Source organism: Eutrigla gurnardus (genome assembly GCF_963514095.1).
Source record: "Eutrigla gurnardus genome assembly, chromosome: 18".
NCBI classification, from domain to species: domain Eukaryota; kingdom Metazoa; phylum Chordata; class Actinopteri; order Perciformes; family Triglidae; genus Eutrigla; species Eutrigla gurnardus.
In genome coordinates, this window is record NC_139929.1 from 1,171,333 (window position 1) to 1,194,431 (window position 23,099).

Here is a 23,099-nt window from a genome sequence, read left to right on the forward strand (position 1 = left end):
CCTCTCGTCCCCCTCTCGTCTCCATCTCGTCTCCCTCTCGTCCCCCTCTCGTCTCCATCTCGTCTCCCTCTCGTCCCCCTCTCGTCTCCCTCTCGTCCCCCCGTTATGTATTTTAGTGATGAACGTTCACTGAACACTTGACTCAACACATATTTAATGAATAATCGGCTACAGTGGAACTGTTGTTGATGATGTCAGCTGTCCCAGTGACATCATCATCGTCATCACTAGAGGATGATTGACAGCTGTAAACTGTCAGACGTCTGTCAGATTAAAAGTGACATCGTCAGTGATCCCTCTCATTAACTCACATCATTAACTCACATCAGCTCGTACAAATCCACACCTGTGATGTCATCGACCGTTACCATGACGAAAACTGCATCAACGTGAAGACTCGAAAAAAGTGACACTGGATTTTTATAAGAATGTGTGTGTGCGGCGCGTATCGAGGTAATCTCCCCGAGTGGCCGGCTTTAAGCCTCGTCATCGCTCAGCCTCACACACACACGTGCGCGCACACACACACACACACACACACACACACACACACACACACACACACACACGTGCACACACCTTCCTTCATTAGGCATCAATATTCAGGTTCATTTTAATTTAGCACCAAAGGAGGTCAGACGAGCGAGCTCATCACCCTGTTATAGCTTCGTCACGCGTTTGTGTGCACACACACACACACACACACACACACACACACACACACACACTCTGCTCTACTTCAGCTGACGGCGGAGGAGGCCGTCTGACTGTTGCCACCGGAGACGGACGGAGACAGGAAGTAAGGGACGTGTTGATCAGCTGACTGACAGATTCAATTAAACATCCGGTTTGTCTTCGGTGCTGCAACGGTGAGACCTGTCTGTCTGCAGCAGGTCTCACCACCAACTACTACTACTACCAGTACTACTACTACTACCAGTACTACTACTTTACTACCAGTTGTACTACGATGACACATGGGTGGATTATGTCCCCTTGAGATGCAGTTGTTCTGTGTCGGTAGTCTTGTTTAGTCTCCTCCTGGTTAGTTTGTGTCTCGTATTGATTGTAAAATTCATGAATTTTGATGGATAAGTTGTGTCATGTGACTCAGCCGTGTCTATCTTTTTGCTTCTTCTTCCAGACTGATGTTTTCCCCTCGGGGGTGAGATCTCCTCAAACCATCACAATGTTTTTGTTGTTCAGACACTGATCGTGAATCCGTCTCAGATTTAATAACCACGTGACGACGTAACGCCGCCGCCGTCCGGCTGCTGCACAGAGAACCAGGACTAACAGTCAGAACAAGGAACTAGAAAACAAACTGAAGTGAAGATGCATCTACAGAGTGTGTGTGTGTGTGTGTGTGTGTGTGTGTGTCTGTGTGTGTGTGTCTGTGTGTGTGTGCTCTTCCTCTCGTCACAAACCTTGGCTTGACGCTGATCAGTTTAATAGGCTTTCTATTGATTCTGCCTGTCTGTCTGTCTGTACGTACACACACACACACACACACACACACACACACACACACACACACACACACACACACACACACACACACACACACAGCGACCCAGTTAGATTTATCCTATTTGAGTCTCTCTCCTCCCACCTTGTCTCTTCAATTCTGTTATTCTGTGTGTGTGTGTGTGTGTGTGTGTGTGTGTGTGTGTGTGTGTGTGTGTGTGTGTGTGTGTGTGTGTGTGTCCTGCTGTTCTCTTGTTCTCCCCGTCGTCCCTCGTGGCTGATTAAATCAGGTTCTATTAGGACTCCCTCTCCGGTTCTGTCAACACGTCCCGGCTGCAGCACTTCTCATTCAAATCTCACGTTTTCTCCCTGAAAGTTTGAGTCCTGGTGGTCCAGGACTATGTGGACTATCTGTGTGTGTCCTAGGTTCAGGTGGGGGTCCAGGGGGGTGCAAGGAAACCAGGACCGACAAACCAAAGGTAGACCAGTAGACCAGGAGGAACCAGAACCAGACAAGGAGGGAAGGAAACCAGTACAGGTGCAGACAAACCAAAGTAGACCAGTAGACCAGGAGGAACCAGAACCAGACAAGGAGGGAAGGAAACCAGTACAGGTGCAGACAAACCAAAGTAGACCAGTAGACCAGATATGTGGATCCGAACCGTGAGCTTTCCAGCAGCCCTCACTGTTTCCTTCATACTCGCTTCACCGTCTCTCTCTCTCTAACCCCGGCAACGACCCCGGCAACGACCCCGGCAACAGCCCCAGTAACACACTCTACAGTCTGCTTGTCTAAGGACAGGAAGTGATGTCATCTCGAGGTGGACAAGAAAAATGCTCACGAGGACATGTTGCAGCTATGTAGTAAAAGTACACACTGTCAGCTCCATGCAGTAAAAGTACACTAGTACTGTGAGCTCCATGCAGTAAAAGTACACTAGTACTGTCAGCTCCATGCAGTAGAAGTACACTAGTACTGTGAGCTCCATGCAGTAAAAGTACACTAGTACTGTGAGCTCCATGCAGTAGAAGTACACTAGTACTGTCACCTCCATGCAGTAAAAGTACACTAGTACTGTGAGCTCCATGCAGTAAAAGTACACTAGTACCATCATGCAGTATTAGAAGTAGAGGTCTGGAGGACCAGGATCGATCCTGTGACTGATGACGGTTTGTGATCGAGTTCAGACAGGAAACAGAAAGTTTAGAGGAAGTGAAAACAGAAAACCGTCATCCATCACGTTGTAACTTCCACTGCAGACGTGTGAGGCGTTTCCATGACAACAGCGGGACGTTTTAAAGCACTTTGTTCACTCAGACAGAACCGAAGCGTATTAAATAGAAGCGGCTCTGACATTCACCTGTCCCCGTCGTTCCGCTGCCTTTCATGCAGTGCATGCTGGGAGACGCTCCAGAATGCCTTCTATAGGAGGTTTTAGCTGAAACACAATCAGCTGTTGGCAGGAAACGCCTCCATCATCAGCTGGACGTCCTCTCCGGGACTCTAAACGGCGCCAGAAAAAGAATGGATCCGCCGCCGGCCAAACGTGGCGCTTGGCGGCAGCGGCGCCTGCCGGTCGTCTCCCGGTCTGTAGGGGAGCCAGCAGGACCACCGCCACACGGGACACCGAACGCCGAGGTAGCGATCGACAGCATTACTGGAAACCCGATCCCCGAAATAAAACCTCAGCGTTACGGTGGATGAAGTGGATCGACATGTTGCTACACGCTGACGGAAAGGTCAAAGAGATGGAAAAGTTGGAGGCAGACATTCCCGCCGGTGTTTACCGGTCGCCGTGAGTGGATGTGATGGTTATTGACGAGCTCGTTATCTCTCCCCTTATGTGCACTCTAATGCCGGCCGTCCGTTTACCCACAGATGTGGAGCCGGAACATTTAAATAAAGCTCGCCGTCCGGTCGCAGGTGTTCCCTTCAATCTGACCACTCTGGTTCTGGGTTGACAAACCGCTTTCCATCAGGAAACAGGAAGTAAACAACAACAACAACAACATGGTGGGACGAAAGGTCAGGCCGTGAAACGAACGGGGCTCCTCTGGTGTTCAGATAGAAAACATCACTAACAGAGACTTAAAACAACAAGAAAGGAGATTTAAAACGGCTGCAAAGAGACGAGGCCTCGTCTCATCTTTCACTTCAGTAAAAGTACTCTGATCCAAGTAAAAGTACAATATGCAGAATCACAGACATTAGGATATTACGTGTTCATCACCCCGCCATATAGAAACAACATTGTATAGGATTAATGCATAAGTAATATATATGGTGTGTGTGTGTGTGTGTGTGTGTGTGTGTGTGTGTGTGTGTGTGTGTGTGTGTGTGTGTGTGTGTTGGATGATTTTGTGATGATGGAGAACGAGACATCCACAGAGTGTGACTTCTAACGCTGGCCTGGACCTGTGAGGTCAACACACACGCACGCCAAACGTCTTCATCACATGAAAATATATCGTGATTTAACATTTACGTAACGTTGCAGCACAATAACGTAACCTAGCAACGCAACAATGTGATGTAATAACGGATCTTAACAATGTAACATAAAATATCCAGCAATGCAATGCTACAACGTAACGCTACAACGTAACGCTACAACGTAACGCTACAACGTAACGCTGATAATATCGTATCGTCAAAATCACAAAACAAAGAACTTGGACGGTTTATCAAACATCCTGTCGGCGGCTGACTTCTCTTCCCGATCCCGTTCTGTACGTGTTATTCCCCGTGACGGTTCGGCAGCTAGCCTCACGTAGCTACGAACAACGCCGACTGTTGGACCGACGCATGCTGCCGTTTTTTTTGTTTTTTGTTTTTTTAAAGATTTTTTGGAGGCATAGACGCCCTTTATTAGCAGTGGATAGATCGGAAACACGAGGAGAGAGAGGGGATGTGACATGCAGCAAAGGACCTCCGGCCGGGATTCGAACCGGGGTCGGCTGCGTATGTACGTTCGTACATGGTATGCGCTTAAACCACTCCGCCAACTGCGCGCATGCTGCCGTTTGTTTGATGTGACTTCTTTAGTTTACAACAAACTCCCGATAATCACTTCAGCTATGAAGCAAAACAATGAGGAAAACTACAAATTTACACTAAACCACGAGTCCAGAAACGTTTAGCGGTTCAAAAAGCTGCTCTGAACTTCGTCAACAAAAACAAACCGGCAGCTTATAAATAGACCTGAGGACAACAGTCTGAGCCCGCGGTTCACTTTCTATTCTGGTCCAGAGCTTTCAGAGCGTCTCACATGGGCCTCCTCGTCTCTCGGGGTCGGACCTCCTCACCTCGATTCTTCACGCCACTGTGAAACACCAAATACAATGAAATCTCTCTCCCTCTGTGTGCGTTGTTGTCAGAGATTTTCATGCTAACATGCTAGCTGGCTAGCTCACCGACGGTTGAGAAAATAGTCACAGAATGCAACCTGATAGAAAATGCTAATTAGCTGGATTTCCATCTAAAAAAGTTTGGGGTGAAGAAATTTGGGATTTAGAATCTTTATATCTAATATGAAATAATCTGCGTGATGCTAACTTCCTGTTGGAATACGTCATCAATGTTTACTGAGATAATACATCGAGAGAAGGGGGCTCATTTTCTCATAGACTTCTATACAACCAGAGAGGAGTCACCCCCTGGTGGCCAGCAGGGAGAATGACAGCTTCAAGGCGCTTCAGCGTCGGCTTCACTTCTCAGACCCGGAGGTCTCCTCTGGTGTAGAACTACAGCGTCTCTATAAAAGTGTCTCAGGTCAGATCAGTGAATCGTTTCAGACTGAAGGTCGACTTCACGTCTTCTTCACACTGAACTAGATTCCTCTAAAAGTCGAGCGATCGATACGAGTGAAGTCTAAAGTTCGGGTTGTCGACACTCTGCTGACTCCGACGTCTCGGCGAGTCGGGCAGCGAGATCGTTGACGGGAGGACAGAAGGCGTCACTTTAAGAGTCTTTTCCTGCGAGCTGCTTTAACAGAGGAGGAATAACAGATAATTAAAGTGTCAGCGCTCTCGGCCCGCTGGAGAGACGGGGGGGGGGGGGAGAGAGAGAGAGAGGATCACTGAGATTAAAGCTGATCTGTCCGTCTCGACTCCGCTGAGTCATCGTCGTCGGTCTGGAGGACGCCGTCCTCCGTTCAGGTGATGCTGCATCGGGCGGGAAAACTTCTACTCTCGTACTTTATACTTCTACTCCAGTACATCTCAGATATTGTACTTTTTACTGCACTACACCAACAATAACATAATGTAAGTAACAACGTTTAATTTTGGACATGGACCCTGGTCTCCTGGGGGAAAGTCCTGTGTTTGTTTCACCTCCTGCATCACTTTTTGCTGCTTGAATGCAAAAACGTACTTTGCCAACATTTCTACCTCGAATGGGAACAACTTACAACTTTCTGGTTCCAAAGGGGAACAAGGTTCTGGTCCTAAAGGGGAACATATTTCTGTTCCTAAAGGGGAACAAGGTTCTGGTCCTAAAGGGGAACATGGTTCTGGTCCTAAAGGGGAACAAGGTTCTGGTCCTAAAGGGGAACATGGTTCTGGTTGCAAAGGGGAACAAGGTTCTGGTCCTAAAGGGGAACATGGTTCTGGTCCTAAAGGGGAACATGGTTCTGGTTGCAAAGGGGAACAAGGTTCTGGTCCTAAAGGGGAACATGGTTCTGGTCCTAAAGGGGAACATGGTTCTGGTTGCAAAGGGGAACAAGGTTCTGGTCCTAAAGGGGAACATGGTTCTGGTCCTAAAGGGGAACAAGGTTCTGGTCCTAAAGGGGAACATGGTTCTGGTTGCAAAGGGGAACAAGGTTCTGGTCCTAAAGGGGAACATGGTTCTGGTTGCAAAGGGGAACATGGTTCTGCTCCTAAAGGGGAACCATGTTCTGGTCCCGTGGCGGTTCTTCATAATGAGCCCGGCGTGTCCCAGGCGGAGGGATACGACGTGGTTAGTGGCTGTTCTCGGGTTTCGTACGCCGACGCACAAAAGGTTGCAGATAATAAGCTGCTTCCTGTCTGCAGGGCGGCGCTGCCTCGTCCGTCACACGGCAGCCGTGTTGTCTCAGCGCAGGAAAAGGTCACACACACACACACACACACACACACACACACACACACACACACACACACACACACACACACACACACACACACACACACACACACACACACACACACACACACGTTGCGTCATAATCACGCCTTTAAATGGAACTCCGATGGATTAAATATGCAAATGAGGCGTCGTCCAGTCACATATGCTCATTTGCGTTCAATTAAGTCTATTTATAGATTCATGATCATCTCAGGACAGAAGTCACGTTCAAATAGTCTTTTTACTTTGTTTTGCCGTCTAAAGGTCACGTTGGTTTTGTAGCGTGAGTTCGTCCCGACTGACCGGAATCAAACTTGCGACACGAACTGTAAAAATGTTTAGCTCAGCAGAAAAACAATAACTTGAATTTAGTGACTGTTTCACGATCCTGACCAACGTCATCGTCGTCACCTTGACAACATAGCGCCCACCCTTCGGTTCACACTATTAACACACTATTAGCTTGGTCAGCACTGTTAGCAGCACTGTTAGCAGCTAGCCGGCACCACAGTAGAAATGCTTAGTTTTCCCGTTCAGCAGCTTCAAGTCGACGTTGACAAACAACGACAAAGAAACCAGCTGATATTTCGGCTCAGATGGTCAAATTAATTTGAGGACTAAAACTTTACGAAAAAAATCAGATCAAAACTAAACACGTGACACAGCGACGGCGAAATAAAGAAATCGCTGACAAAATAAAACTGCTTCCTGCTCTCCTTCTTCCCATCAGCCGGCCCTACGCTCTCTTTCCTACCCAGCATGCCGCTGACTCACCTGGACCGCAGAGCTTCCACAGGTGAGACGGGCGTTTCTTCATCTCCACCATCAAATCACCGTTTGGTTAACAAGCTTTACCACGTAAAGGTCAAAGGTCGCTCCAGCAAACAGTGATATGCCTTTTGTTGTTTGCATTCGTGCTCTCATTTCTCTCCTTAAACTAAAATCACCTTTCACATCCTGGATGAATCAACACGCATTTAAATATGTATTCATATACGCATCGTTATAACAGACGTGAAGCACATATTTCATGTTTATCTGAGCCGTTTCTCTGTGTGGACAGCGTTCACAACACACACACACACACACACACACACACACACACACGATTATTACAGGAGAGGAAATGTATCACACACCCACGTTAAAAGAGACTTTTATAATCTAGAAGCAAAAGCATCGTCGCTGTGACACAAATAAAGTTATTATGAACCAGATGTGATGAAGGTTTCCACAGCGAGCAGAGAGAACACAGTGTTTCAGCTGCAGCGGAGAAGTAAACAGATATGACGACGAGCAGCAATCCCAGCTCCGCTTATTACACAAACACAGCCGCTTAATTAATGGAAAGATGCGGCTCGGCTCATAAAGAGCGCTGTTGCATGGAGACGGAGGGAACCCGGTCTCTGGGGCTCCAAAGCAGCTGAAAAAACAGGCACGTTGGTGTAGTTTCGTGGAGTTTAAAGTGCGTGTTTTCGGGGCCGAACTGAGGCTGCGCTGCTAACAATCACACTGGGAGATAATAATCATCAGTGACACGCAGAGTTGTGCGACTGTGGAGGTTTTATGTGAAAATTTGCGCTTTTCGCAATAGAATTTGGTGGAATGGGAACGTTTACGCGCAGAAACGCGCGTTTTGTCCCCGTTTGAACGCAGTTTTGACAAGAAACGTTTATGAAACTGATCAAAGTTGTTCCGTTTGTCTTCGTGAAGGTGAGAAATTAATGAGTTGTCTTTTTTCTTGTCGCCAGAAGTGATTTTTGATGTCAGTGTCGCAGGTGTTTCTCCGCGTCAGGATCCACTAAAACAGGTCAGAGTTCAGCCCGAACATGCATTCAGCCATAATAACAGAGAAAGGTACTCACATGTGAAACTCCTGCGTTGAAAACTGCGGGTTTTTGCGTGTTTTCTGCTCTCACACCATCACCGCACCGCCGCGCCCCGCTCACTGCCCGCACATCCCATCCGGAGAGGAGGCGCCGAGTGGCCGATCCATGAGCACGGAAACTCCGCGGGAAAAAACTAAAGTGTTTGAGATAATAAAAAGCTGTTTGATGAAGAAGAAGATGAAGCTTGTTTGGTGTTTTGGTTTTTACATCCAGCGGAGCGACGCTTCAGCGCAGCCGGGGAGGGCAACGTGCGCGCCGGGCTGCTTCACTCCGTCTGCCCCGCTTCCTCCTCCGGCATCTTCCCCCAAAACTTCGGCCGCTTTAAACCCTCCTGCGAGCGGCTTCCGCTCCTCGCGTTATTCCCTGGCGACGCCGTGAAACGCTGCTCCACCTCCGCGGGGAAAGCGCTTCTTTAATTCCGCCTCATCCTCCCCAGGTGTGATAATTAACCAGAAAAGAGAAAAAGACGCCTCCAAAATAAAAGTCCCCCTCGCGGCTCCAGCTGTTGCTTTTATTTTGTTGTTTATTTTCTGTCTTTTGGGGGGAAATTAAGAAATTAATTGGAGGCGGAAAAAGTGTGAAGTTTGTGCCGTCAGAGCGGAGTGTTGAGCTGCGTGTCGGTGCGTCTGTAGGTCGGTAGGCTGGCAGGACTGACCGGAGCAGGACTCCCACCATCCTCCCCTCCGACGGGGGGGGGGGGGGGGGGGGGGGGGGGAGAAAAGGAGGGAGAGAGAGAGAAAAGGAGGGAGAGAGAGAGAGAAAGAGAGATAGGGGAAGTATCGCGAGGTTACACAAAGTCCTTTTATATAAAAGGAGACCTTTTCCCTTGTTTTATATTGGTCTATTTATCTACATGTTATTATTACTTTAGTTTGAACTGATTCAATATCTAGGGAGTCATAAATAACAGGCTGTCTTACTTTTCTGTTTATTTTCTATTTTTTTTTTAGAAAATTCATAAAAGTTAGTTAAAGTGAGAAAAAATGAGGACATGAGTGTTTATTTATTTATTAACTTTGTGCCTTCATGTGATCATTTAAATCAAATATGATGTTTTCCTTTAAATTTTATTGTAAATGAATAAAAGCAGGAAAAACACATGAGAGACAAACTGCCTTTTTGTTATTTATTAGTTTCATTTTGTTTCAACTTGAACTTGTTCTTAAGGTCCTTTTTGTTGTTATTTATTAGATGTTCCTCCACCTCGTATCTGCGTGTGCTGTATGAAAATCAAACATGACGCCTTCCTTTCATTTATTTATTTGTTGTTTGTTGAGGAAATCAATAAAAGTAGTTATTACAAAGAGATGAGAGATAAAGATAAAAAAAACTTTATTTACTCAGGAATCAACTTCAAAACCCCAATAAATAATAAATATTAAGAGATATGTTTGAGAATAAAGAAGGAAGACAGAACGTCAACATCCCATGATATGTGAGACAGGCGGTGTGTGAGACAGACAGACCCGTGTGTGAGACAGACAGACAGACCCGTGTCTGAGACAGACCTGTGTGTGAGACGGGTGCCCTCTAGTGAGATAAAAGAGAAATATTAAAAGAGTAAATATAAACGTATGTAAATATAAAGATAAAAAATAAACAGAAGTTATAAAGAAAAACAGCTGATTCCTGCTGCTAATTAATTATTACACAGCAGAGAAATACAAGCTGATTTTGTAGAATTAATAACAGCAAAAATTAATAATAATATTAATAATTATTATTATATTAAGAAAATGTTCACCCAGAAGGAAGAGAGGAAAAGAAAGGAGAGATATGAAGAAAGAGTTAAAAGGAGAGCGGAGGTCTGTGGAGTTACACCGCCCCCTGCTGGAGGAAACGGGAACAACTGAAAACAGCTTCAATATTATATGTTATTATTAATCTGAATCTGTAAAATGTATATTTCCTGTAGTGTTGTCGAAGTACTCAAAACTGAAAATACCTCAAAATTGTCCTTCAATATATACTTGGATGAGTAAATGTATTTAGTAACTTTCCAACACGGCTCATTAATAAAATAATTAATCTCTAATCAACACTTTTACTCACGTGATCGAGTCTTCTCAAACAAAACTATTCAATAATAATCAGATTTTAAAGGTGGTTATGAATCATTTTGATTAATGGCAGTTAATTGGCTCTCAGCTCTGCTTGGATTCATATCAGAATTAAAAACTTTAATAGCTCAAAGATTAAAAAAACTGACTCATTATGAAGCTTATTCAGGACATTGGTATTTTTAAAAATGAACATGAAAGGCTCTATTAAATAAAACGGATAATAATAATACAGCATACCACAAAATACAAGTAATAATAATATTAGTTTCATTGTTACGGTATATTTTGTTTTACTTTATATACAAGGTCATCTGATATTTATTATTGTTTTTATTGCTAATTCTTTGTAATAATTGTGCGCACTGAAAAAAATGTCAAACTCCTTTCCGATTATGAAACAGAGCAAATGTGTTATTTGGGCGCCATCTAGTGGCGAAGCTGCAGATTGCAACCAAACTTAAACTTTTCCCAGAAACGTGAACTACAGAACAAACCGGCCCTGTGGAGGGTCAGCGTTTGGTTTGTCCCCTCCGGGTTACCGTAGCAACGTGACAACGTATAGAAACAAGAGGGTCACCTTCGCTCGTCGCTCTGAAATCACATTCAACAAAAATAAAATCACTTTCACACACAAACCTGCAGCTCGTCACATTCTCCGTCATCTCTCTGGACCTAAAACGACTTATTTTAAATTGGTGACAAACCGGAAAGCTTTCATGGTGCTCTCACAAACGTTAGCTTAGCATAAAGACTGGAAATGAGGGGAAACCGTTAGCATGGCTGAATTATTCAGATAATAAAAGTAAAAGTAAAGTAAAGTACCTGTACTTGTGAATATACTTTTTTTTTTTTTATATATATTTTTTTCAATTAGTTTGTTTTCTAAAGAAACATATAATCATTAGTTGTGTATTACTTTATTGCTTGTGACCCAAAATGGTTTTTTTCTCAGAGAAAAGTCACATTTTCAAATTTCATTTTGTCCGTCAACAATTAAATCACAATTAAACACGACTAAATGATAATAAAAACATTCAGCCTCAACACCTTTGAGAAGTTGAAATCAAGCTCTAATCAGTCAGCTGATCTACGACCGATATAATAATAAATACAAACGTTTAAACGAACAGACGAGGCGGAGAGTCGGACGGGAAATCATCACTTTATTTTCCTGCACACTCAGAAGCAAAGTGGAAGCTCGTATCTACGAATGACAGCCGGGATTTTAGAAAAGAAACTCCTGGACGAGCCTCGCACAACAAAACCTCAGTGCCGCCCCCTAGTGGTGAGAAAAAACAGTGCACAAAACAGAGACCCGTCAATCTGTCACTCAAATAAATTAGCTCAGTAATGTCTCGTCCATCAGCCAGTATTTACACCAGTGCTTCAGCCAGTTTTACACAATCCAAAGAAAAACTAAAAATTCGTACATTTGTTCCGATTTTGAACGAGAAAAACACGTTTACAGACAGAAAAGTAGAAAACAGGCACACGGCGAAGGTTTCCGTTCTCGCTTCAAGAAAACTAGAAACTAAAAACCGGTCGGCTCGTTAAAGACGAACCTCTCGCCGACTTCCGATGTCTGCGGTCACATGATGGGAACGCTCATCCCCCAGAAACCTTTGGGGTTCGTTTGTTTGTTTCAGGTCGTCGGGGTTAAAGCGGCAGCTTTTATCTCCTCTTCACTCACTTCCTGTCCCGACGATGGAACGCGTGATCAGTTAACGTCGTTAATAACCGTTTAAATCACGTTTACTTAAAGATGCATTTTTAAAAACGCTATCTACGCAGTTCTGTGACGACTTAGCTCCGCCCACATTTACATTTACATACAACGCTGAAATGTTCCCTCTCGGCAGGTTCAGTCCACTCTGCCACGTGTCAAAACCAGGTCCCAGTCCCAGTGGGGGACCTTCCTTCAGGCCTTGGACCCTGAACCATCAGGGACTGAACCGGGTCACCTGGTAAAGTTAGACATGATCATCAAGAGCTCCGAAAGAAGGGCCGGACTAGACCGGGCAAAACCGGACTAGAGACGGAACCAGACTAGACCAGACAAAACTGGACTAGACCGGATGAAACCGGACTAGACCAGACGAAATCAGACTAGACCAGACGAAATCGGACTAGACTGGACAAAACTGGACTAGACCGGCGCAAGTCCTTGTGGACTTCGAGGCGACGCCGTGATCCGAGTTCTGTTCAGGATGCGCGGTGACACGAGCAACGCCGGAGAGGAAAACGCACAAAACGACACAAAAAAAAACAACAATGCGTAGAAAAACATTGACAAGCGCCGACTAGGAGGCCGAAGACGTTGACGCTCAAACACGTCAAAGCAGGAAGTCGTGACATCAGAGAGCGGAAACATTCATCGACTCGTTGCGACTTGACTCCGTCTCCGTTGCCACGGTAACAACGCAGCAGGAGATGATGAACGAAGATAAAAATCACATGATCAAACGTGCCTTTTAAACCCCGACGATCCTTTTTGTCACATGTGACATCATCACGAGACTGTAATGGCCAATCAGAACGCCGTGTGTGAGTGTGTGTGTGTGTGAGCCAGCCATCGCTGTGCTTGGCACTGGTTTAAAGTTCTCAGTAGAGGATTGGCTCAGTGCCCCCCCCCTCTTCCTCCCCCTCCTCCTCCTCCTCCTCCTCCTACGCAGACCGGCGGGTGAAGCTCTGACATCGGCGTGATGTCACGGCGCCCGTCACTCGTCCGAGCCGGCCGAGCGTTTCTGGCTTCGTTTGCGAGGAGATCTTTTGGGAGACGCTTTGTCTGGAGAGAGAGAGAGAGAGAGAGAGAGAGAGAGAGAGAGAGAGAGAGAGGAAACACGGTGAGACGGACAGACAAGCCCCGCCCACTGATTCCTGAGCTCAGCTCTCTTCGTTAGAACTCGTTAACATACGGGGCTCCTGCACCTTTTCAAAGTCAAAGTCAAGCACTGTTCAAGCATTTCAAGGTGAACATTGTAAACTCCACACTCAAATCCAAGGGTTTTCAAGGATTTCCTGCACCCGTACGAACCCTGTATAAAATGTGAGGAACAATCCAAAACAGGGAAATGTAGTTTATTGGAGAAAGTACTCTGACTACAGTCAAACCAGAATACAGGAAATGACATCAGCGCTCCACTCAGATCAGATTACACACACACACACACACAAGCTCACCTCTGCGACTCTGCACTGAAGACGCAGCAGAAACACGACAGCGAGGAAGGAGAGAGAAAACAGAAAGGGAGTGAGCGGAGGTCAAAGGTCACACAGTGAACAGGTGAAGCAGGAAGAGAACAGACACACTCATCAGCTGACCGAGAGGAAACGAGTGAGAATATTTCATTTCTTTCTTTGTATTTAAAAACGTCGCGTTGTTCGGCTCTAAACCACTAAAACCACTGTGTAGACACAGGAATCTACTTCCTGTGTCAACAAACATTCAATGACCTTCCAAACGTTACATTTTAAGGAAAACACTTATTCATATCAACTTATTTCCTATTTCACATGCAAAAATACCACTCAGACGTCTCGTTTACTTGTTTATTACAGGTGTGTGTGTGTGTGTGTGTGTGTGTGTGTGTGTGTGTGTGTGTGTGTGTGTGTGTGTGTGTGAGACCTACTGATCTGGTTCAGGGTCTCCTGAGGGATCCAGCTCAGGTCCACGTCGTTGTGGCTGGAGGTTCCCATCTCCACCTTGGGAGCCGGACGCCGCCTCTGCACACAAACAGGAGTTACACCTGAACTTCCTCCACCAGCTTTTAGAATGCTGCATTTTTAAATTATTATTATTATTTTGTATGGAAAACAAACTAAATAAGCTGAAAATATCTGTTTAAACTACACTAAAAGAATAAAAAATAAAAAAAACTCAAAGTTGAAAGTTAAAAATGGGATAAATTGTTCTGATATTTCTTCATCTTAAAGTGAAACTCGTCTTCAGACCTGCAGGTTTTATAGTCCAACGTGTTCACGAGGCCGACTAACTGCTGCAGGCGAGTTTAAGCGGGGATCAGATTCAAACATCCTACCTTTCTGGACTCCATCAGCTGGTGGAGGCCGACGACGACCAGCAGCCCGAGACCAGACAGGAACACGTACATGAAGATCCTGGAGAGGACGGAGAAGACCAGGATAAGAGACGGGGAAACGACGAGGAAGAGCGGGAAGCGGAGTGAAGACTTACGTCTCGCCGTCGAGGCCGTCCTCCCGCTCGGTGACGGTGACGGTCTGGTTGAAGACGGCGTCCTGGAAGACGTTTCCCTGCAGGAGGAAGACGACATGCAGGTTCTTTAACCACAGGGGGACCCTCCTCTTCCTCATTTACTTCCAGGGTATTATTTATTATTTAATAATAATAGTACCCAAAAATAATAATATAATAAAAATACAAATAAAAAAATTCTATAATAAAATAAAACATTGGAGAGGAGTGGATAAGAATCATGAATATTCTGCCCGTTTGATCCACATCTAAAGGTAAAGGACAGTGTGAAATAAACATTCCTCATTCGGATTAAACGTTACGGGACAGCCAGAAGCCGATCCTTACGTTGGCGTCCTTGTAGTTGAGGTTGATGACGAGTCCGAAGGGCCGCCCCCCCATGGGCTCGGCGGGGATGAAGGAGTACTCGAAGGTGGCCTGTCTGAGGGCGGGGACCTCGATGCCGAGCTGCAGCGCCGTGAAGTTCTGGATGTAGAACTGGTAATCCTGCCGGGACGGAAGCGGGTCAGAAGAAGCCGAGAGCATGAAGCCGTCGGCTTGAAGCGGTTTACGGTTTTAGGTTTAAGGAAGGAAGAGACGGTACCTGCGGGTAACGGAAAGAGGCGTCCAGAGACTCCACCACGAAGTTCTCCGGGCCCTTGTTGGTGAAGCCCATCAGGAACTTCACGATGTTGTTGGCAGGGAAGTCTGGAGGGGAAGAGATGATCCTCCTGTTACACCTCTTCTCTTTACCAAAAACACCTTTTATTAACCGCCGTTTAATGTGAAATCAGCTTGTAAATATAAAATAAATCACATTAACTCAAATATACGGGACGTCAGATTACATTTGAACTAAATGAATTAACTGAACTATTATTTTTCCTGGCGTTTTAGATTTCTGTCGGAGATATTTAGAAAGCGTTTTGGTATCAAAGTCACAATACTGGCACGATGACATCACTACTGCGCCTCCAGTTTAACGAGATGAGGAAGTTACCGTCTCCTTTGACGAACAGGATGGTGGTGTCGGCGTTTGGGGAAGCTTTCACCTCCCCGACCAACGCTTCTTCCTCTTCGTCTTCTTTTTCTTCTGTCTGGAGAGAGAGAGAGAGAGTAAATGTTCATGTCATCAGCTTCCTGATTCAGCAGGACTTGAACATGAAGAGACCGGAAACCAACAATCTGTTTGAGTTTATAAAATACCAGAAAAAGAGAGTTTTGTCTGACAGATAAAAAAAAAAGTCAAATTAAAAATCTTAGAAACGGCTGAAAATCTTCGAGCAGAGCTATGGAGCGTTTTGCTGTCAAACTACTTCTTTCTGCCGACTGAACTTTTATGGACAACAAAGAAGCACTTATTGATTTGTTCGATACAGAAAATAACTGATTCCCACCACGTTAACTCCGTAAACTGCATGTTTAATTAAAGGGCAAAACCTCCCAGTTTAACGAGGTTATTTTGGTGATCGGTAATCAATCACTCACTAGCTCCACGTTCTCGTCATCTTCTACTTCCGCCTCGTCGTCCTCGTCCTCAGCCGTGGCGTCGTCCACAACGTCCTCGTCCACGGCTTCGGCCTCCTCGTCCTCCGTGAGATCCTGAGCGCTCACCATCGGCCCTGATGGACGGAGGGAACGGTAAGATAAAATAAGGGATGAGACGGTAAACAAATCCTCTTCCTTCTTCCAGGCAGAGAAAGATGAACAGACACATTTTAAACCCAACACAACGATGTAAATGCAGACCTGCAGGTTTTATACACCGAGGTGCCAAGAAATCCTGTTTAAGTCACCGGTGTTCCCAGTCAAATTCAAGCATTTCAAGATACATTTCCATGCTTTTCCAGCCCCTTCCAGCTGTGGTAAACTCCATATTTGTATCAATCCAATGGTCAGTATTCAGTCTACTTATTATGTCACTTGTTCATCACATTAAGTGAGATGTTATTGTCCTCTAAACAACCAACATGATGTTTGGAGACAGCTTTTTACAGAAGGACCACAAATGAAAGGAAAACTAATTCCACTAACAGATCCACAGAAATATAATCACCAACTATTTTCATCATCTGTTCATCATCAAAAGTCATTTTTCATAAAGAAATGTCAGAAAATGCTGTTTTCAGTCCCTCAGATATGGAGATCTTCTTTTCTCTGTTCTATCATAGATGTCATCACATACAACACACATTTATAGACCTTTATTCTACATCCAAGCACTTTTCAAACCTTGAAAACACACTAAAATTCTGAAATTCTAAAGTCAAGACATATTCCCATTAGACAATTATTCAGAATTATTCAACGATTGAATATCATATTTGCCTCTCACTGCAGTAAAAGTACAATATTAACCTTTGTGGCTTTTGTGGAGCAACAGCATCAAGTAGCAATAAATGGGAAATACTCAGTGTACAAGTACCTCGAATTTGAACTGTAACGCTGCAGTACTACCTGTACAGTCTCCCAGTGGCCCTTTAAACACAACAACCAGAGATCCAGCTGAACCTGAGCTGCTAAAGCTAAGCTAACTAGCCTCTAGCACCACTTAGCAGCAGCCACTTAAATGCAACTTGTATACCCATTACTGTTGACCGGAAACGACGTGAACAGTTAATGGATAGTTTAATAAACCTCTTTAAAACGGAGTTGAACGGGTAACGTGTGCAGGAGGCGACACTTAGCGGAGCTACTTAGCTTCGCGGATAACAGCTAACAGGCTAAGGACACGTCAGTCTAAGCGGGCGGATAAACGGCATTCATGAAACAAACAGTTCAACAGTTAAACACGCAGAATACGAGGCAATGCGTGTAAATACGTCATAAATCCCCCGACAGTAATTATACAGATCTCGTTTTTCGTATCCAGTTACTTCCAGCTAGCACATGTCAAGCGGAGAAAGGCCTCCCCTTTTTATCCCCCACAGCAGCTAGTTAGCCTAGCAGCTAACACTAGCAGGTTAAATCCTTCCAGCTAATGAACCCCCCCTTAATGAACCCCCGCGGCCGCATTAGAGACCCACCTTTGACGAGGAGGGTCGCCGGCAGCGCTAGCAGCGCCAGCAGCAGCAGTTGAGGGAGAAATTTCATCATTTTGGAGGCGAAATCAGTGCGTTTCTCGTTCAGTGTCAGACAGCCGGGCTGAGAGAGAGGAACCGCCGCGCCGCTTCCGGTATAACAACGCATGCGCAGAGGAGTGGACACGGTCCCACAAGCTAGGCGCTGTGGCGAAAGGAGACCCCGGAAGTATCGACCGAAGGGAAAACAGAATATTTTGGTTTGCTTTACTTTTACCAAAACATTTTTTTTTTACACAAATATCTCCTCAGAATGTCACATTAACCGTTTCAGATATTAAACAAAAGGGGAGTTTCCTGCACCGAATTTCAAATTAAGGGACTGGAACCAACAAATTAACAGACCTCGTGATAGTAGGCTACACAAATAATATCAGGTATTTAAATAATGAATTATATGTGTACGTGGCTGTAAGCTCAATGAAACAGTCCATGTTTTCTTGTTAAGCCCACGCCTGTGATCTAGTTTTATTAATGTCCATAATTAATAGATTAATTTAATTTCTAAAGTAATTAATGCATACATATTTTATAGTAATATCAATATGTAATTTATATGAAAATGTGTATACATTCTGATTGAGCATATCTAAGATTCTGAATGGGAAGAACCACACTTCTGTTGACAAATTATCTGCTTTTATTTCTACCACACAGAACACACTTTAATAATAATAGTGTGGCAAACAAAACACAACCGAGAGTGAGTGACTTATCATTTTAAAATAATACGTAAATAAACTTTGTGTAATCTATGGTGACACACGGACTAACAAGGTAACCAGAAGCCAAATAAAATAAAATCCCAAATCAACACAGTTAACATATGAGCACTCAGAAAAGTTATATTCTATTGCATTTTAGTATTCATGGAGTCAAACATCCAGGATGCAAATCCTCACAGCAAAGACACCGAACCCTAAAAAACGACTTACTGGATACACAGGAGTAAAATATATCTTTCAGGCGCCCGGCTATCAAAAGAGTCGTGCGACGTTCAGAAATCTCAAGGCCTCGACGAACTCGCCGTCAGATTTCAGTCCACGTAAAACCGCCACTGTGCGTTAAATCCTCAAACCTTTTAACTAGTTAAAAAGAAAAGAGAAGGACACAGTGTGTTAGTTTGAGTCTTTCTGATTACAGTCAAAACATATGACAAACTAAACTACACTCACCTGAACAAGAATTAATACTCAGGATAAATAAAAGGTTAAACGCCTCTCAACCTTGTTCCCGTTAGTTAGGAAGCCTCCTCCCTTTGGTTGCATCTCAGAAGATCTTCAACTCTTTGTTTCTCCGCTTTTCATCAATATCTCTCTTATTGTCGACGACTCAAATTAAAAACAAATAAGAGCAGTCTGTCTGACTTCCTGTCTGCGGCTCTACACTTATCTGTAAATCTTTAAAAACACAATGTATTTAGTTTAATTTGTTTTAATCAAACAAATAAAAGCATTTGTTGGGGACTATTTCCAGCGGCGGATTAATCCACATTTGGTTCTCTGGTGAGGATTCATGGCGTGTCAGGTTGTTTCTTATTGTTAAATCCAACAATAACACCGAAGTGTTCGTCCGTCTCTGAAACGTTCTGACTTCCTGTCTGCGGCTCTGAGCTCATTGGTTCCCACTGAGGAAGGGGATATTTTAAAAGGATTTATAGATTTGAAGCGTCCTCTCTGTCCGTCTCTCCTCCTTAAAGGGGAAGTTGTGATGTTTGAAGTGTGGTCGTATAAAGTACCTCTCCATAGTTGGCGTCACCTCCACCAGACTCCATTGAAAAAACAGCAATTTTCCCTCACAGAAGACAGTGAGTTGCTGGTGTGCTGCTGCCTCCATGAGTGTGATCATGTGATCTAACAACGATGAAGAGATGACCTCGTACAGCTTCACTTCAAACACCTCTGAACCCTCCGTCCTCAGACAGTCTGTGATGTTCAGCGTATTCCAGCAGTTCTTTCCTAAACAATCGGACATTTTTGACCGCGTCTCCTTTAATCAGCATTTGCCTACATCTCCCACAATGCCGTTCAAAAACACCCGGAGAAGAAGAACGAACACCTTTTTTTGCTTAAATGTGCAGAAGTACAAATGTAGAGAAATTATTGTAGCCGCTTCCCTTACTCATACCTGTCCCGCCGCTGCATTGCATTCTGGTCTATCATCCATGGATGCAGGAAAGACAGCATCTGATTGGTTCTTAAAGAAGCGTGACGTTTTTGGACCGGCGAATCATTTTCTGCTTTCAAAATAAACTAAAACATCTGGAAAGTGCAAAACGATGCAAACTGAAATGCAAAGAACATCCCCCCCCTGACTGCTGATGTCATGACAGCGAGGGTTTCGCCGCCGTGCGTCCGGCTCCTCCCTCCTCTAGTTGCAACACTCCACGTAGTTTGCCGGCAGCATGCCAGACTTGCCGGTCCGCTGCACGGTGCCGTACATCCAGCCCTCGTCGATGGGCTGAGCGTTGACGATGACGTCGCCGTCCCTGAACGACACCTCGTCGTGGTCCTGAGCGGCGTAGTCGTACAGCGCCCGGTAGACACGCTGCCAACGACAGGAAGTGAGAGGTGAGACTTTAACCCACGTGGGCTGGTTTACCACAGCTGGAGAAACCAGAACAAACTATTTATCTATGATTTAATATCAATAACCAGATGAAAAGGATGCTGAAATAACTCCATCATGATGGTGATCAGTAAAAAGTGCTGAGTCATGCTTTGTTAGGTCTGTCTGCAAGACCACAAGATAACTACTGTTAAAACGCTGGTTTTCTGAATGGAGTCTGGTTGATGGTGCTAGGCTACGCTAACATTGTAGCTGATCCATCAACACTCCATATAAGGTCATCTAGACATAAATACAGCAGAGACCTTGTTGTTTGGACCACAGACAGTCTCTGGTTCCTCCACATAGTCTGGTCTGGTCTCTGGACTAATGTGAGCTACTATCTAGACCTCTGGGGGACCACAGACAGTCTCTGGTTCCTCACATAGTCTGGTCTGGTCTCTGGACTCATGTGAGCTACTATCTAGACCTCTGGGGGACCACAGACAGTCTCTGGTTCCTCCACATAGTCTGGTCTGGTCTCTGGACTAATGTGAGCTACTATCTAGACCTCTGGGGGACCACAGACAGTCTCTGGTTCCTCCACATAGTCTGGTCTGGTCTCTGGACTCATGTGAGCTACTATCTAGACCTCTGGGGGACCACAGACAGTCTCTGGTTCCTCCACATAGTCTGGTCTGGTCTCTGGACTAATGTGAGCTACTATCTGGGTGAGGTGGAACGTACCATGGTGGCTGAGTGCGGCGGGGAGGTGACAGATCTGACGGAGGACATGCTGGTCTGGTGCATGTAGCCGTGATACTGCTGCTGCGGCTGCATGTGGACGCCCTGATGGTACGCTCCAGGCAGGACCGGCGCTGGACGAGAGACAGACAGAGAGACATGAGTCCGTCTGTTTGCTGAGACACTGTTACATCCTACACAGTCAAACTCAAGCACTTTCCAAGCATTTCCAGGTGCAAAAGTCATTTTTCATGCAGAAATGTCAGAAAATGCTGTTTTCAGTCCCTCAAATATGGAGATCTTCTTTTCTCTGTTCTATCATAGATGTCATCACATAGAACACACATTTCAAGACCTTTAGTCTAAATCCAAGCACTTATCAAACCTTGAAAACACCACATTAACATTCAAGTGTTTTCAAGGATTTCCAGCACCCGTACGAACCCTGGAGACCACGTGAGAACATTAGAGAAGTGATTCAAACAACCTGAAAGAAGACGGTGGGTTTAGTTTCATTGGTGGAAACACACACACACACGCACACGCACGCACACACACACACACACGCACACGCACACACACACACACACACACACACGCGTGGGTGCCCTCGTTGCCGTGACGCTGCGTCTACGTGAGAAACACAAGTGAACACAAAGGTACCGGGAGTTCCGGCGCTGCTGCTGCGGTCCCAGAGGTCAGAGGTCAGCGAGCTGACGGACTGAGCCTGGCTGTGGGGGAGAGACTGCTGCCGCTCTAACAGGAAGCCGCCAGCAGGGGGCGACACGAGGAAGAAACAGTCACAGCATAGGACAACAAGGAGAGGAAGACAGAAAAGTGAGCTGACGGAGAGAGAGAGGACTCGGAGAGAAATATCAGCTTCAAAAGGACAACCTAAGAAAAATCCTCTATCCTAGCATTAAGAGGCGAGTCAGGTGATCTACCGGACATCCTGCGGAGGCTCCTGGACTGGATGTCGTCCTCTAGCGGGTCAAAGTCAAAGATGGAGCCGGGGTCCGCCCTCCACACCTTCAGGTCTTCAGAGAGGAGGGAAAGCCACGGTTATGTTTACGCCTGTCTACAACTCAAACGCCACTTCCTGTTCATCACTTCCTGTCCAGAGATCGCCTGAGCAAATATCAATAAATCAGTTACAGAAGTGAGTTCAGACAAAACCCCCGAGGCTGGGTTCTGTCCTGAAAAGACAAGGAGGGAATTCAGAAACAGATAAGACAGCTTGAAGGCGTCGGCGCTGTGATGACACGTAGGTTAGAGGTTATTCATTCCCAGCAGACGGAGGTCACTGACCTACGATGATGCCTCCCGGCCGTCTGTCCATCTCCATCACCTGGGGGTGCATCCCTTTGCTGTATCCCGCCTCTCCTATCATCTGATTGGCTCTCTGGTAGCGCTCCATGCTGGGCTCGTCCAATCCCGGAGCACAGCCTCGGCCACGCGCTCGCTCAAAGTCCTCGTGGTACTTGGCCTGTCGGAGGGAATCAAACCCACAACGCACACTTGTTGGTGAGATGTATCAATAATACACACAGTCATACACACAGTCACACACACACACACACACACACACACACACACACACACACTCACACACACACACACACACACACACACACACACACACACACACACACACACACAGGTCAGAGTGCATTTTGGTCAGTGAACAAATAAAAACACGCAGGGAAACGCTTGTTAAAATGTTTTATTACACACACACACACACACACACACACGTGTCCATGCAGACAGACGAGGGACCCAGTTCTGGTTCTGGTCCACTTCAGTCCTCTAGTTACGGGATAGAGCCTGAACGCATCGTAATCCAGCCCGATGCAACCTCGTTTTCAGTTAGCGTCTTCATTTAGCCAATCAGGACGCAGCTCCTCACCCGCAGCTCCTGATTGGCTAAAACAAGTGTTGAAGCCTCCTACATCATCGCCGTCCTACATCTTCTTTTGAAGACCGAACCAA

General features: G+C 45.5%; 2 protein-coding genes across 9 annotated transcripts in view; both read right to left on the reverse strand.

Moving 5' to 3' along the window:
* Positions 1-11,676: 11,676 nt before the first annotated feature.
* Positions 11,677-17,912, reverse strand: ssr1 (signal sequence receptor, alpha). 2 transcript variants are annotated; one of them, XM_084033905.1, is made up of 10 exons: positions 17,763-17,912; positions 16,225-16,358; positions 15,737-15,833; positions 15,341-15,444; positions 15,085-15,243; positions 14,719-14,795; positions 14,564-14,642; positions 14,156-14,249; positions 13,707-13,721; positions 11,677-13,311 (listed from the first exon to the last, which is right to left on the reverse strand). In XM_084033905.1, the coding sequence occupies exons 1-10, from the start codon at positions 17,830-17,832 to the stop codon at positions 13,244-13,246; spliced, it is 897 nt and encodes a 298-aa protein (XP_083890031.1). In that variant the 5' UTR covers positions 17,833-17,912; the 3' UTR covers positions 11,677-13,243. The 2 variants fall into 2 exon arrangements, with proteins under 2 accessions (XP_083890031.1, XP_083890032.1); XM_084033906.1 differs by lacking the exon at positions 13,707-13,721.
* A 514-nt stretch (positions 17,913-18,426) lies between these two features.
* LOC311029037 (uncharacterized protein) overlaps positions 18,427-23,099 on the reverse strand; it is a 40,254-nt gene continuing 35,581 nt past the window's right edge. For 2 of the 7 annotated variants that reach the window (XM_084033896.1, XM_084033895.1), the window contains 5 exons: positions 22,416-22,593; positions 22,052-22,144; positions 21,771-21,863; positions 21,111-21,241; positions 18,427-20,363 (listed from right to left, as the gene is read on the reverse strand). In XM_084033896.1, coding sequence (XP_083890022.1) covers positions 20,187-20,363; positions 21,111-21,241; positions 21,771-21,863; positions 22,052-22,144; positions 22,416-22,593 — 672 coding nt within the window. In that variant the 3' untranslated portion in view covers positions 18,427-20,186. Of the gene's footprint in view, positions 20,364-21,110; positions 21,242-21,770; positions 21,864-22,051; positions 22,145-22,415; positions 22,594-23,099 lie in introns of those variants that run through there. The other 5 variants (XM_084033898.1, XM_084033899.1, XM_084033900.1 and 2 more) reach the window with 4 other exon arrangements.

Coding starts and splice junctions, on each gene's coding strand:
- ssr1 (XM_084033905.1), bottom strand. CDS start 17,832: ATGATGAAATTTCTCCCTCAACTGCTGCTGCTGGCGCTGCTAGCGCTG. Junction 15,445..15,736: donor CCTGTTCGTCAAAGGAGACG/GTAACTTCCTCA, acceptor CTTCCCCTCCAG/ACTTCCCTGCCAACAACATC. Junction 15,244..15,340: donor CCTCTTTCCGTTACCCGCAG/GTACCGTCTCTT, acceptor CCGTCCCGGCAG/GATTACCAGTTCTACATCCA.